Raw genomic sequence first — 15884 nt, forward strand, 5'->3', positions numbered from 1 at the left:
AGCCTGTTTAAAATTCTCTCTCTCTTTCTCTCTCTGTCTCTCTCTGTCTCTCTCTCTCTTGCCCCTCCCTCCCTCACTCTCTCTAAAATAAATAGATAGATGATAGATAGATAGATACATACATACATACATAAAAATATAAATAGATTAAACTCTTCATACAAGAGCTAAAGATTAGAAACTGGATAAAAAAATAAAACAGGATTCATCTTTATTCTATTCATGAAAAACTCATTTTAGTTCTAAAAACATAATAAATTTAAAGTAAAAGAATGTAAAATCATATATTCCATATATATAGTAATCAAAAGAGAGCTGAGGTGGCTATACTAATATGAAATAAAATAGATTTTAGGTCAAACACAATACTAAGAGAAGAATACCATATATTGATAATAAGAGTTAATTGTCCAAGATTTAATGGTTATAAACATATATGCACCAGACATCAGAATTCCAAATATATGAAGAATTAAAATGAGAATTATAAGGATTTATAATAATACCAAAATTTTGAGATGCTGGAAAGCAATGCTAAGAGGGAAATTTATACATGTCAACATATATATTGAAAAGAAGAATCCAAATTTATATCTTATGGAAATAAAAAACTAAAAGTAAATTAAAATGAAAGCTAGTATAAGGAAGAAAATAATAAAGAGTAGAGTAGAGATAGATAAAATAGAGAGTACTAATGCTATGTAGAAAAATCAATGAAATGAAAATTTGGTCCAGCGAAAGGATCAACTAAGTGGACAAACCTTTAGTTAGACCAAGAAAAAAACACAGAAGAGTCAAATAACAAAAATCAGGAATGAAAAGGAGAATATTAGCAGCAATTTTACAAAATAAAAAGATTTACAAGCAAATACTATGAAAAAATTGTATGCCAACAAATGGGATAACCTGGATGAAATGGACACATTTATAGAGATACAATTTATCAAAATTGAATTATAAAGAAGAAGAATCTAAACAGACTTATAATTAGTGTAGCTAAATAAATCAGGTGGAGAAAGACAGATACCATATGTTTGCACTCATAGGTCTAACAGGAAAACAGGAGAAACCTAATGGAGGACCAGGAGGAGGAGAAGAGGGAAAGAGAGTTGAAGAGAGAGAGGGGCGCAAAACTTGAGAGACTATTGAAAAGGAACTGAGGGTTGAAAGGGAAGGAGGAGGGGGGGAGAGGTGGTGGTATTGGAGGAGGGCACTTGTGGGGAAGAGCACTGGGTGTTGTATGGAAACCAATTTGACAATAAACTATTAAATAAATAATTAGCGTAGCAATTGAATCAGCAACTTGAAAAAAACTCTCAAAAACAAAAACAAAAAAACAACCCTGGACACAATGGCTTCACTGGTGTGGTTTACCAAACATGCAAAAAAAATACCCCCAGTTAAAACATGTGAAGAATTAACCCACAAAATGCCAAACTCTTCCCAAAAATTGATGAGGAAAAAATGCTTCCTTGCTCATTCTGTGAAGCCAGAATTACCCTGACACCAAAGCCAGAAAAAAACACTATAAGAAAACCCCATAAGAATACCCTTCATGAATAAAATGCAGAAATTTCCCCCAAATTACTAGCAAGTGGGATCCAGCAACATATGCCATGATAAAGTGGTACTTATTCTTGTGATTCAAGTATGGTTGAACATCAGAAAATAGCATAAACAAAGCAAAAAGAAAAAAAAACCACATTGCAATAGATGCAGAAAAAACATTTAACAAAATTGAACACCCTTTTATGATAAAAATGGGCAAAGGAGTAGGAATTGATGGAAATTCCTTCACGTGATAAGGACCATACATGAAAAACTTCCAATTTTAGTCCTACTCATTTGTGAAATGCTGAATTTTTTTCCTTTAAGATCAGTAACAAGGATTTCTGTTTATGCTATATCTATTTTAATTGGAAAGGGAGTATATTTCTGTTCAGAAAATATGATTTTATGTAGAAAACCCTAGAGATTTCATGCAACACCTCTCCCTAACCTGTTAGATCTAAAAAATAAATTCAATGAAACTGTAGATATCAAAATCAACATATAAAAATCAATTGCATTTTTATATATCAAAAATGAACAAAAAAAAGAAATTAAGAAAACAATTCTATTAAAGTAGCATCTAAAATAATTAAATACTTAGGAATAAATTTAATGATGAAGGCAAAAGACTTGTACACTAAAACTATAAAACATTGCTTAAGAAATTTGAAGAAGACATAATTAAATGGAAAGGCAGCTTGAGTTCATTGATTGGAAGACTTGATATTGTTAAGATGAAAATACTACATAAAGTGATCTACAGATTCATTACAATCCCTATCAAAATCTCCATTCCTTTTTTCTATAAAATGAAAAACCCCATTCTAAAATTCATGCAGAATCATGGAACCCCAAATATCCAAAACAATCTTGAAAAAGAAGATCAGAGATGAAGGTCTCACATTTACTGATTTCAAAACTTACTACAAAGCCCTGGTAATCAAAACAGTGTGATACTGGTATAATAACAGACACATTGACCAGTAGAATAAAATAGAGTCCAAAATAAACATATATATATATATTCATATATATATAAGCAAATGATTTTTGACAGGGGTGGGAAGACCATTCAATGAATAAAGGACAGGATAAATAAATAGTGTTGGGAAAACTGAATATCCACATATAAAAGAATGAAGTTGCATGCTTATACCAGATTTAAAATGAGCTCAAAATGCATCAGAGATGTAAGAGCTAAAGCTATAAAACTCTTAGGAAAAGATGGGAAAACTTCATGACAATAGGTTTGATAATGATTTTTTGGATATGGCATTGAAGCACAGGCAACAAGAACAACAACAATACAAATTGGACTACAACAGAGACTTCTGTGCATCAAAGGACACAGTCAACATTCTAAGAAGGCAACTAGTGGGATCGGAGAAAATATTTGCAAACCATTTATCTGATAAGGGTTATCAGATTATGTAGAGAACTCCTATAAATCAACAACAACAAATCAAGCACTTTAAAAATAGCCAAAGGACTCCAAAGAACATACACAAATTGCCAATAAGCATGTGAGAAGATACTTAACATTATTAGTCACTAAGAGAATGAAAATCAAAACCACAGTGAGACACCATTTCACACTCATTAGGATGGCTATTATTTTAAAAAGAAAAAGAAAAGAAAACAAGTGTTGGCAAACTTAGAGTAATGAAATCCTTATGCATTGTTGATGGAATATAAAACAGTTCAGCCTCCATGGAAAGCAATATGACTATTTTTCAAAAAAATATATAGTATTATTGTACAGTCCAGTAATTCCAGTTCTATGTACATACAAAAAGAAACAAAAGTAGTGACTTAAGCAGATAGTTGTACACCAACTTCACAGCAGCATTATTCACAAAAACCAAAAGTTTGAAATAATCCAAATGTGCATCAACACGTGAATAAACAAAATGCAGTATATACATACAATAAAATATTATTTAGCTTTAAAAAGATGTAAAATGCTGATATAGGGTATGACAAGGATGAACTTTGAAAGCACCATAAATAAACTAAGCCTGGCACAAAAGGACAAATATTAAATGATTCTACTTATGAAAGATATCTAGAATAAGTAAATTTATAGAGAAAATAGAATAGAGGTTACCAGGTCCCAGTGGGAGGAGAGAATAGGGAGTTAGTGTTTGATGGTTACAGAGTTTTCCATTTGAGATAATGAAAAGCTTCTGGAGATGGATGGTGGTAATAGTTGCACAGCAATATGAATGTACTTTCCACTAAATTGTCACTTAAAAATGGTGTAAATGGTAATTTTTACATATATTTAAAAATAATTCTTTATTGTTTCATGTTTAATTCTACTATTTGTTGACTTGTATGCTGTTTGTTTTCGCTGTTTGTCTAATAAAGTCGTTTCATACCATTTTCTGTCCTTTACCTATCATCTTCTGTTTTCAAAGCTTTGTCTTCTTCCTCTACCCTTAGGAAGGTTCTACAAATTTGCCTTCTGTTTTCCACTTTACTGTCCCCAGACCACCAGCAGCACTGGCATCTGGAAAACTGAGAACTGCAGACCCCAGACCTTCTGCTCAGGATCTGCATTTTAACAAAAACCCTCTGTGATTTGTATGTCCATTAAAGTTTTAGAAGTCATCTACATCATTAAATTATTTTCAGCAGTGTCAATTCTGCTGTTTCTGTCTTCAGTATAAATTTCAATTCAGTGTCTATGGCTGAGAATCCTAACATTCTTTTCTTAGCTTTAACAGCCTCTATCTATGCCTTTATCTCAGGCCCTTCTTTCCCTATGTCTCCCTGTTCTTGTTCTAAAGAGAGCACATATGCATTCATGCCTTTTGACTACCAGACATATATCTTCCAAATATTTCAAATTTCAAATTTCATTTTCAATGCTTCCATACTTTTCATATAACACCTCTTTGTTTTATTCATGATTATCCTTATGTAGGATATATCCCAGACACAAAGTGATTTTCTAGTGAGACTATGGATATGGTGACCCTCGTGTCCTTCAGCCTCATTCTCACCTTGGAAACCTTAGCCTATTAGAGTATAAATCTGAAAAATTGGTTAATGTGTTCCATTTGTTATGCCTAATTGCATTCAGTCAGAGTAGGACCTCTTTTCTGACCACGGAGTTAACTGAGTAGACTCTGAAGTCAGACGTAATGTATGGTAATTTGAATAGAGTCTGGAATGATATCTTCTACTCTAGCACACATGGTTTTCAAGCCCCGTAGGTATCTGCTGTTGGTAGCAATGACATTTATTTGAACTCATGGGTTATATGCATTTGACTGTGTTCCCCAACCACTTTCAACCAGAGAGTTGTGTCCTCTAAAGCTATAGAGAAAGAAAGAAAGAAAGAAAGAAAGAAAGAAAGAAAGAAAGAAAGAAAGAAAGAAAGAAAGAAAGAAAGGAAGGAAGGAAGGAAGGAAGGAAGGAAGGAAGGAAGGAAGGAAGGAAGGAAGAAAGAAAGAAAGAGGGACTGGAAGTTTAGGTTACAGGGCAAGGCCAGCCCACTTATTCTGTCTGGCTCAAGGCTGTTCTAGCCCTTTCCAGGGGAATTCATTGTGGTGATGAAGATGTTCTAAAATTTGTGCTCTGGTACAGTAGTCTCTAGCCATATGTGACTGTTGAGCACTTGAAATGTGACTAGTGCATCAGAGGAAGTGAATTTTCAACTTTTATTTCATTTTAATTCATATAAAATTTGAATGTAAAATAATCACATGTGCTAGTGTCTACATACTTTTGGACAACATACTTCTAGATGTGAAACTCCGCCAATTGACATTATCAGTTCTAGATACTTAGGGAGTACTTTCCTGGTTCTTTCAAACTGGTTCCTCTTTTCCTCTTCAGAAGTTTAAGCTTGTGATATTCTCCTCAAAAACTTTCTCATTCATCCATTTTGACAGTTCTGTTCCTGGCAGATGATTGAGTATCTGGCATAAACTTTTCTGTTGGCTTTGGTTTTCAATTCAGCACTATTACCAATTTTGACCTTTGTGTTGCTTTATCACCATATTATTTGAAAATCAGAAAGAGATACATCAGGGCCTGTCTCATTTGCCTGATATGACTACTCATTTCACCAAGATTGATATTTTTTAAATGATAGTGAATTTATGCTGAAACATAGAGATATATGATCCTATTTTAAATACTTATTAATGTTTATTCATTTTTGAGAGACAGAGAATGAGGAGGGAAGGAGCAGAGAGACAGGGAGACTCAGAATCCAAAGCAGGCTCCAAGCTTTGAGCTGTCAGCACAGAGCCCAACATGGGGCTTGAACCCATGAACCATGAAATCATAACCTGAGCTGAAGTAGGACACTTAACCAATGGCACCACCCAGGTGCCTTTATGTGATCCTATTTTAGAAAAATGCTGTCTACTAAGGGATTGGCTATCTTATTTCACTCTTGAGAAGTATCAGGTTGTGATTTCCATTTTTCATAAGAGAATTTATGCTTTTATATGTATCTTGTTACCGGGATTGATTGTTGTATCTCTTATCTAGTGCCACAATGCTGCTGTGTAACAAACAGCTAGAAAGTCTCAATGCCAGAGGATAGTAAGTTCTCGTTGCTTGTGTGTCTGTGTAATTAGTGAGCATCTCTAGTCATCCTGGATAGCTCACTCATGGACCTGGGGGTGGTTGGTCTCTACAGAGATGAGTAGTCACCTCCATGCTTATCCACTTGGGCATTCTCTGCCTAAGACCAGTGGACTCATCTGGGCTTGGTTTTCTCACAACAAAGGCAGAAGCACAAAAGAAGACTGGAAACAGAATGCCTCTTGGGAGCTAAGTTTGAGACTGGCGCATTGTCACTTCCACATATTCTGGCAAACAAAATGAGTTGCAAAGTTGGACCTCATTCATAAGGTGGACAGACAGCTTTTTTTTTTTTAGTGAAGAGAATTGCAAATGACATGGATAAGAGCATGGATAGTGGGAAGCAAAGAAAGAATGGAGCTGCCAACACAATTAACTTAATTCAACAACTTTCCCAGCAACAAGCTAAATAAGTCTGTGTAACAAAGGCTTTCAGACAGTGTTATGAATATATTTTCTTATATTTTTGTAAAGCAAAACAAAAATTGAAATAACGTAAATGTTGGTTTATGCCTTGCATTTTCCCACATTGAATAGTAAACGCTTGATTTAGAATAATACATAGTAAGTTTGAATTATTTGACTTAGGCCCTTAACCCTAACATCTGAGTTCCTATTCTTGGACAAATGCCTGATGAACTTGGCATATGGAAAATCAGGAAGAAGAAGACTATGAGTTCCCATACAGCTGTTGTAAAGGACTAAATCGTTACCTGTAAAGCAATAGCCCAGATTGGCTGCTCTCCCATGACCATAGATACAACAATTGCCCAGAATTCTCAGACATTTAGGCATCCCAAGTGTAAGCCAGAGGTCACACAGGAGGTGCTTCTAAATTGCTCCTGGGTCCTGTTCATTTAACAAGATTGTGATCAAAGGGCCAGAACTCCTCTGATGGCTGCATTTTGCTGTGATCTTCATTGCAGTGGAGGCCATAAAACTCATGAGCATCAACAATGGCCTGGTAAGAATTCATTCGGCAGCAGAATAATTCACAGAGACCACTTGGCTATTAACACAGGGGGCGTCCCCCAGGCATCTTGAGTTCTCAGTGCATCAGTAACTGTTCAGGGCCAAGGTTCTTGCTTGGAGTGCTTGATTGAGGGCAGGGTGCCTCTTGCACTTAGATTTGGGGATTAATCCAAGAAAAGTTAAGATATCTCTTTCTCTTTCCACTTCTTGAGTCCCATGCTGTGTGCTTATGCCTGGCCCCCATATCTTCCAAGTCATTTTTTTGTTCAATGAGTATTTACAGGACACCTACTGTATGCGTATAGGAACTATTCCAGGCATTGGGGAGATGGCCACAAACAGGAGAGAAAAAGCCCTGCTTTCAGACTCTCCTGAGGAAGTAAAAGGGACCTGTGAGTCAACAAATAGAAGGGTGCTTCAATTGCAAGTTGTTCTAAGTGTAATGAAAACATTTAAATGGGGGTAATGAGAGGAGAGATAGCTGGGGCTGAGGTACTTTAGGTCTGGAAGGGCTCTAAGAATGCTAGTCAAGGACATTTTCATCTCTGTCCTGTCTGGTATTTAGCATGAATCTAAAAGATTAGTACAATTTAGTAAAGAGATTGTGTACATTGCCTAAATGATTCACTATACGTAAGGATTCCAGACTCTGCTTATAGTCCACCTTTCCCAGAAGCATTGGCAAGGAGGGCTTTTGGGGACTGACAAGTGGACATTTCAGGCAAATATTTGTTGTAATTAAATGTCCTGATCAGCCAACAGAAACATGTCCACAGCAGCCTCTCCATGTGTTCTGTAGAGAATTCTCCATTTGTACGATGACATGAAGAATTTGCATCTGCCCTTATTATTATTTTCAATTGCCGGAAATTTAAAATTGGAAGTGCTGACACCAAAGTACAGCTCATAATCTTAATGTAATTGAGACAAAGTGAAAACCTTGCAACATGCTAAAAGCCATGAGTCTCCTTGACTCAGGCTTCCTCACTCGGCTGTGCAGGCAAAGGATACATACTGATAGTTTATAGATGGTGTTCAAAGATGGCATATACCTCATAATAGAATTTAAAATATTTTTAATGTTTTACTTATTTTTGAGAGAGAGAGAGAGAGAGAGAGAGAGAGAGAGAGAGAGAGAAGGAGAGAGAGAGAAGGAGAGAGAGAGAGAGAGAGAGCGTGCAAGGGAGGGTCAGAGAGAAAGGGAGACACAGAATCCAAAGACAGGCTCCAGGCTGTGAGCTAGCTGTCATCACAGAGCCTGATGAGGGGCTCAAACCCACAAACCATGATATGATGACCTGAGCCAAAACCAGATGCTCAACTGACTGAGACACCTAGGTGCCCCAGAAGTTTAAATTTACTGGGGATAATGTTCCTCATATAAACTTTTAGTTTACTCCTTGAATTTTCATACTTTTGACTGTTAAACATATCTTTAGGAATATATCACTTATAAAAGCAGAACTACCTACTAAATTCTACCTTTTTCCACAATGGATTAAATATCACTACTGTTAGTGCATGTGTAGCATATAGAATATTTATTACCTTCATTTACATATTGTATTTACAGCTTGTCATATATATGATAAGAATATTATATACATGATCTCTCTGTGTCTATATATTATATATGTATACATTATGTGTATATAGATCATTATACATATAATTTCCACAATTTGTATAATTTATACAAATTTCTCTATCTTCTTTGATCTTCAACAAGAACCACACACCCTGAATAGCCTTTTAAAAAGTTGAATATACAGTATGTCATACTTTAAGGTAGAAGAGATGTTAAAGAGGTAATAGAGTACAGGATTCCGTCTGCCTGGATCTGAAAGCTGCATCTGCCTTCCAGCAGCACTGTAGATGTGGTCAACCTACTTACTGTTTCCTAGTCTTGGTTTATCTTCCAAATGGAAATGGTAATAACACCTCCATAATATGGTTATTAATTAAATGCATGAGTGTTCAAGGGCTGAACATAGAGTGGGATATAAAGTAAACTCTCAACCAACATTACATAAAGATATGACTGCATGCTGTACTGAGCACTGAAATAATAAAGCAAAATCCTTTTCTATAGCATTTCCTAGTCCTCTACCCATCACTTCCCCACTTCTCCATCCTTTTTTTAAATTTATACTTTCAACACCCTCAAAATGTGACAGTAAAGAAAGGACATATTGAATGGTAGACACTTTTTCTGTCACTTGGCTACCATCTTTCTCTGTTTTGTTTTTTATTATAAGCATAAATCGCAGTTTTAGAGACTAAAATCACTGATCTCTCTTCCTCTCTCTCTTTCTTTCTCAGTCAGAAAACAAAAAAGAAACACTGACACCTCCAGGAAAGTATCTACTAAGAAATAATACTGCAGAAATCCTTAGCCAGTCATGTTTCTCAATGACCCTAATCCTTAGAAATAGGAATGGAATTCTCAAATTACAGAGGGTTGTGGAAGTGGAGCTAAATATTGGTTAAATTCTCCTCTCAGGACAAATAAAGCTTATTGAGGAAAATATGAAAAGTTGTGGGTAGATGTTGGGAGTTAGGCAAATGGAATTCAGTCACTGTGGCTTCCCTGTCCTTTGTCTACTTCTATTAACTAGGCTTGAACATTCAATTCTGAATACTCAAATTCCCTCCCATAGTTTCTGCAAAGCCTCAGGCCTCAGAATTTGGTCAACTCATGCAAAAATTTCATTCCCTAAGCAATTATAAATTTAGCCAACTGGCAAGAAGGTTTTGTGGCTCAAGGAGAGGTTCTGGAGTGCTGCACCCTTCTTGATCCATCTGCCCACCCCTCCTTTCCCTTTTCTTGCCTTTCTGTCCCAAAGGCACACAGACCTCTTTCCTTCCACTGTGTCATCCTTATGCCTACCTTTTGTACCATGAGTAGGCTCTCGTGTCCTACTTTTCACCATGAAAGGATTTTCTCTGTTATTTCTTTCATACGGAGAAGTGTAGAAATACATGTTTTTATTTTATTCTTCAAGTAAGTTAGGAAAAGAGCTTCTCATTCTGGCAGTATTATGCAGGATCATGTTCCCCTTCTAGTAATGCCCGTGAAACACACTACATAATGTCACAATAAGTGTGAGTCCCTAAACAATCTGTATATATTTGCACTCCTGCATAAAACATGCCAGAATTTAAGTGTGAGGCTGGGTCTTCAGTTGTCCAGAAAGTCAGGTGCTATGGAAACTATACCAAAGAACTAGGTGTTGCTTTGGATTATAGACTGTAATCCACTCCTTAGAATGATAACTGAAAATATTATGACATTTGGAAAGTACACACTTTCACCATTGGTGTGGGGCTTATAGCATGTGTCCATGGCACTTGCATAGTATTTTTAGAGAATAACTTACTATTTATCCATGATTGCCAAATATGTTGACTGCTCACTGCTCTATGATTCACTGCTCTTCTTACCCTTGAAGAGTAGAACTTTTCTCAACCTGCTTCTTATCCATATGCTAATAGAAGTACATATTTTACTACTTCACTTAGGTTAAGTGACACCAGCCCAACAGAACTGGCACATGTCTAGTGTTTTACTGGTGTTTTGCTTAAGATCTGCTGATAGGTTCAGAACTTTATTATGTTGCCCAAAATGGTAAAATATTCATATGGACGGTTATCTTGAGAAAGCTGAGTACTGGGCTTCATGTAAGGTGGAATATGGAAGGTGGTTGGGAATTCAAGGTACTCTAGAAATCTCAAGAAGAAACACTCTTACTTCTTCGTTCCTCTGATCCACCACCAAATGGCTATAATGAGTGCTGGCAGTTACACAATTCCACATAATCCATTAAATGCTCTTCCCTGAAATATATAGTACACACTCTGCAGGGCCATGTTCTGTGACCTAGCCGTAGTGACCACTGTTCTCTCAACTCTCTGCATTTTCCCTACCTCTATTATGCTTTCTTATGCCTCACTTTCCAATTTCAAAATAACATCACAATCCTCTAACTCATGAACTTGCAAGGTCAACTTCATTCTTGCTCTGCACTTCCATGGAAGAGAATTCCTTTAGTTCCATTCTGCCTTTTAACTCAGGCTACATCATAGATTCTTGATCAAGTAATGGTTCAGTCATCTGTAACTGTGGTTAAAAAGGGGTGGGATTCTGGAGTAAAAGAGTATAAAACATAGTGGCTGATTTGCATTTCAACTGAGGCTTTGTGTAGGTTGGTTTTCCTAAATGAGGCTGTAGACGGAGTTGGAAAAGAACTTGACATTTCTAGAAGTTATTTAGAAATCTATAAGATGTAACCATTGCATGGTGGAAGCCTAACTGTCCTTGGGCCATGATATAAATTCTTTCCATGGCTGCATATGACCTCAAGGAAAGCTAACCGACTCAATTTTCATTCAAAATCAATAACCAAATATTTTCTTTGAAAGGATAGATGATCTATGGTGAGAAACTCTGAAGCATTAGGATCCAGGCAAATAGACAACTGTAATAAAATAGGATCAAACAGAAGCTTGGCTGGATTTCCAAAGTGCAACCTATGAATCTGTAGCTACATAGACATTTACATGAAAAATCAAAGATTTCAATTTTGATCTAATCAGTGGTGCTACTGAACATAAGTCTTCTTTGTGCTATAAAACTGTGCTATAAAAATTGAGGACAAAAGTTTCCTTATAAACACCTTTCTCTGCCCTTGATTATCCAAAGTCAACATAAATAATGAATAATTTTATCAGATTTAAAGTTTTTATGTTGCTTTTCTTGATAAAGCTGGCCTATAGGATACTGAAAAGTTATTCATTCAGTATACATTGTGAAATATGTTTAATCAAGTGTACTTTGCATACATGGGCATTACTCATTGTTTAGCTAAAGGCAGTTTATCTGCTACATTTCCTTATACCACCTTTAATATCTGCCCTCATTTGTGTATTTCAGAATCACCACAACCGCAGCATGCATGATGGATTTGAGAAGATATCCCTTGGATGAGCAGAACTGCACACTGGAAATTGAAAGCTGTGGGTATCTGTACTTCTTTTTCATTAACTATATTTTAGGCCTCATCATTATTTGGTATCTTTTCCAAGGCATGTGTAATTTTCTTGCCATAGTTTTTAACTATCTTAAATATAGGATTAAACTTCCACCCTCCAAATTTTACTATCATGAGAGAGAGACAGAGACAAAGAGATGGAAATAGAGACAGAGACTCCGTATAAAAAAGTTCTCCTATATAATCTGATTAAGAGAGTCTGCTTGCTGTGCTGAAATATAAGGAAGCAAGCACTCATTTTGGTCCATTCAGTGAGAAGAGAACAAACACTGAGATGCAATTTTCTCACAAAATGCTTCATCACACATGAGTGGATGTACTCCTGGGATGCTGGAAAGTTGGAGTAAAACTCATTTCCCTCAGGAACTCAGCTTTACAAGCAAGCTATTCCTGCATTTTGGCAATTTTCTCAATTTTAAGGGATTCAGATGCATTATTGATAATTCAGTGTTGAATACTTCTTTGTGAGGGATGAAAACTTCATCTCTATAATCTAACAAACAAGTGTCCCTCATGCTACCTGAACAACATCTCCTGGCATATCCAGATGTTGCTGTTGCTGTTGTTACTTATCTTGGTCTATCATAGATTGGTTTATAATTAGTCTCAATTAGATTTAGTCTTGTCATATTTCTTTAGGGGGAAGACAAATGACTGCAGTCTGAAGTATTTGTTGTCAGAAGTGTCATTGTGAGGAATTGTACTGGAAAGTTGTGCTGGGTGTACACATATTTTCATCTTGTATAGAGTTGGCCCTCCTGTGCCCCTCACTTCCACACTACATCACTGCCAAGTATTCTGAAAGCCATGCTTCAGAAAGTGAGGGACATGAAATCATGTCAAGAGATGCATAATGGAATCATCTGGGGAGATTTAGTTTGGAGGACAGGAAACTCAGTGGAAAGATAATTTCCCAGTAGTTGAAGGGCTATCTTAGAAGTCAAGTGGATTCTTTGTGGCCAGAAGGCACAACTCCCAGTGAGGTGATGGAAATTTCAGGAAGGCAAATTTAGGACCTAAATAAAGAAGCAGCTCCTACTCCAAATTTCTGAACACATACTGTGTAGCCTCAGAGAATGCAGATTCTGTTACTGTGATGTTTGAATTGCGGGCAAGAATGGGCAGGAAAGTCTGTTATCAAAGACATTTCCTCACAAAGTGAGGAATCCTTCACTTCAGAGCCATTAGAGAAAATCCATAATTAAAGCATTTGAGGGGAAGAAGGGATTTTCTGGTGACCTGACTGCACACATATACAAATGTTTTATTAAAGTCAAGATGGAAATGTAGGGAATTATAACACTCTACACAAGGGGTAGGGACACACTACTGGACACAGTATGCTGTCTGAGCTGTGGCCAGAAGGCCAGTGGTTTCAGGCTGGGTAAGAGAGAGAGTGAGGGATGTACTCACAATACATAGAGGGGCTAGTCTGTAGACTCTTCGCATCCTTGTAAGGAGTTGGATTTGTTTCACTAATTGCATTGGGAAACATTTGAGGAATTTAAGCAGAAGAGTGGCTTGATAAGATGTGTGTGTGTTATGAACCATTGTCATGGCTGCCCGATGTGAAAGGAGTATAAGGAAGTCAGAGAGAAGGGAGGAGACAAAAGTTGTAGCCACCATGATCCAAGGAGAGAAGAAAGCAGAAGGGACAAGGGAGATGACATTTGCCATGGAGAGCAGTCATCCTCATAGCTTTGGTCTACTTGTTAAATACTGTGTGTCTGCCTTATGTTGTATTATACATTCAAATAAAAAAAATGTCTGTTATACTGATAGGGTATTTTTCTCTAGGTCTGAGTTTTAATCAACCTTACAACAGAATTCTGGTGAGAGCATTCAGCCTCCCCAGCTCCTCTACTTCTCAGTGCCAGTGTGGTACAAGTAAAACAGCAGAGGTAGTAACCAAAAGTATTCAAAAGTTTGTTCTTTGATGATGCTTTTTATCATAGATAAGTACATGAAACAAATCTACTTCAAATATGGGCAAGCCATTATTGCATTTTATTAATTACAGTTTCTTTAAGCCTGCATATAAACAAAATGATGATTATTCACTCCTGCCATGTCCCTGCTTCTCTCTCCTGGCAGATGGCTATACCACAGATGACATTGAATTTTACTGGCGCGGCGGCGATAAGGCTGTCACTGGAGTGGAGAGGATTGAGCTCCCGCAGTTCTCTATTGTGGAGCATCGTCTGGTCTCAAGGAATGTTGTCTTTGCCACAGGTGAGTCCTGTGTTCACTCACTGGCAGCCTAGGCAGTAATGGTCTCCTAGTGCAACTGACTCACAGAACTGGGTCATTCAAAGATGTACCATCATCAGTAATTCATCATCTTAGGTATTCCTTTTTTCTGTATCTAAAGGGATTGGTAAGCTTTGATGGGAAGGAAAGATCACCTCACAAGGAGGTGCACTCATGGGAGGGTTACTGAGAAGTTAGAAGATTAGGGTAAATTTATCCAACTCATATTTGGTAACATAAGGAACTCTCATCTCTGGGCAGAGGCAAGTCCACTGATAGCCTTGGAGGCAGACAGGAAGAGAGAAAGGAGAAGGAGGAAGATCTGAAGAAGTAGTGCTGTTCCCCTCCCAGAAGTAAGAGACCTTCCCCCACTTCTGGGGTATCAGTCAGCCTTGGTGGTCTAAGAAATAGGGCCACCCTCAGTAATGACTCTTGAAATATGATCTTCTCTTGATACTGTCTAGTTAAGTTTGCCCCAGCCTGAGTTTCATTGTCATCTTTGTTTCAACTATCTAAAGATTGAGAAGGTAATTTCTGCTCTCCTGTCTGTCCTTGCTGAGGTTTCATTAAATTAAAATTACATGTATTTTAACATTGTGCAGTGCTTTCTTGTTACTTTTACATTCCTTCTAAAGTTCATATATTATAATTGAGATAATAAACAAAAGTGCTTTGTAATCTGGAAGGTTTTATTAAGACCACAATGCTGGGTTAAAATGCTAAATAAAGACAGAGCTGAGACCTTCCACCTAGGTTTTCTCCTATCAGTATACTTCAACAATAACAAGTGGGGGGCAATTAGCTCCAGTTCCGTGAGGGCATTCATAAAGCCCAAGGAAGCCCTGCTCTTTCTGCCTGTTGCCTGTTGCTGGAATGCCTGTGACCAATAGCCACTTGCCTCTCCTTTGCCTGGTCACCTCTGACTGAGTCTTTAGCTTAATCTAGTTGCCACTTCCTCTGGAAAGGCTTTTTGACTCTCCTCTGCTTACACACTTACACGCTGCCTCCCCAAGCTGGATTAAGTGGCTGCTTTGTGTTCCCATAATGCTGCACTTACCGTCAAGCTCTGCTTTGCCTCTGACCTCAAGGATACATATCCATTAGGAGGGGCCTGTCCTGGTCATGGTTTACTCCCAACACCACCCTCACCTTGTATAATGCCTGTCATGTCCTAGGCATGCAACAATAGTCCTCAAGTAAATGAACAATGAGTTAAGCACCAACTTCCTCCTCTCTACCCCAGCTTCTAAGAACCAATGGGACATGCAAGAATATGGACAAAAGCTTGAATATTTAAGGCACCAACATGGTCCAAATTTTATGCAGTGCCACTTTATCCTCTTTTGCAAGAGGCGTTACAGGTATCTCTGTAGTCTCTGAAGCACTCATCTCAGATTGACAGTAAGAGCCAGCAATTACATTGGCTTATTGTTAAGCAATGGTTTCTACAATCAT

At 37.2% G+C, this 15884-nt stretch overlaps 1 protein-coding gene across 1 annotated transcript in view; it reads left to right on the forward strand.

Moving 5' to 3' along the window:
* The window catches only part of GABRB3 (gamma-aminobutyric acid type A receptor beta3 subunit), a 248384-nt gene that overhangs the window by 185651 nt on the left and 46849 nt on the right, over positions 1 to 15884 (forward strand). The window contains exons 4-5 of the mRNA XM_029951805.1: positions 12062 to 12144; positions 14274 to 14411. Coding sequence (XP_029807665.1) covers positions 12062 to 12144; positions 14274 to 14411 — 221 coding nt within the window. The remainder of the gene's footprint in view (positions 1 to 12061; positions 12145 to 14273; positions 14412 to 15884) is intronic.

The sequence above is a fragment of the Suricata suricatta genome, chromosome 9, assembly GCF_006229205.1.
Source record: "Suricata suricatta isolate VVHF042 chromosome 9, meerkat_22Aug2017_6uvM2_HiC, whole genome shotgun sequence".
NCBI classification, from domain to species: Eukaryota; Metazoa; Chordata; class Mammalia; order Carnivora; family Herpestidae; genus Suricata; species Suricata suricatta.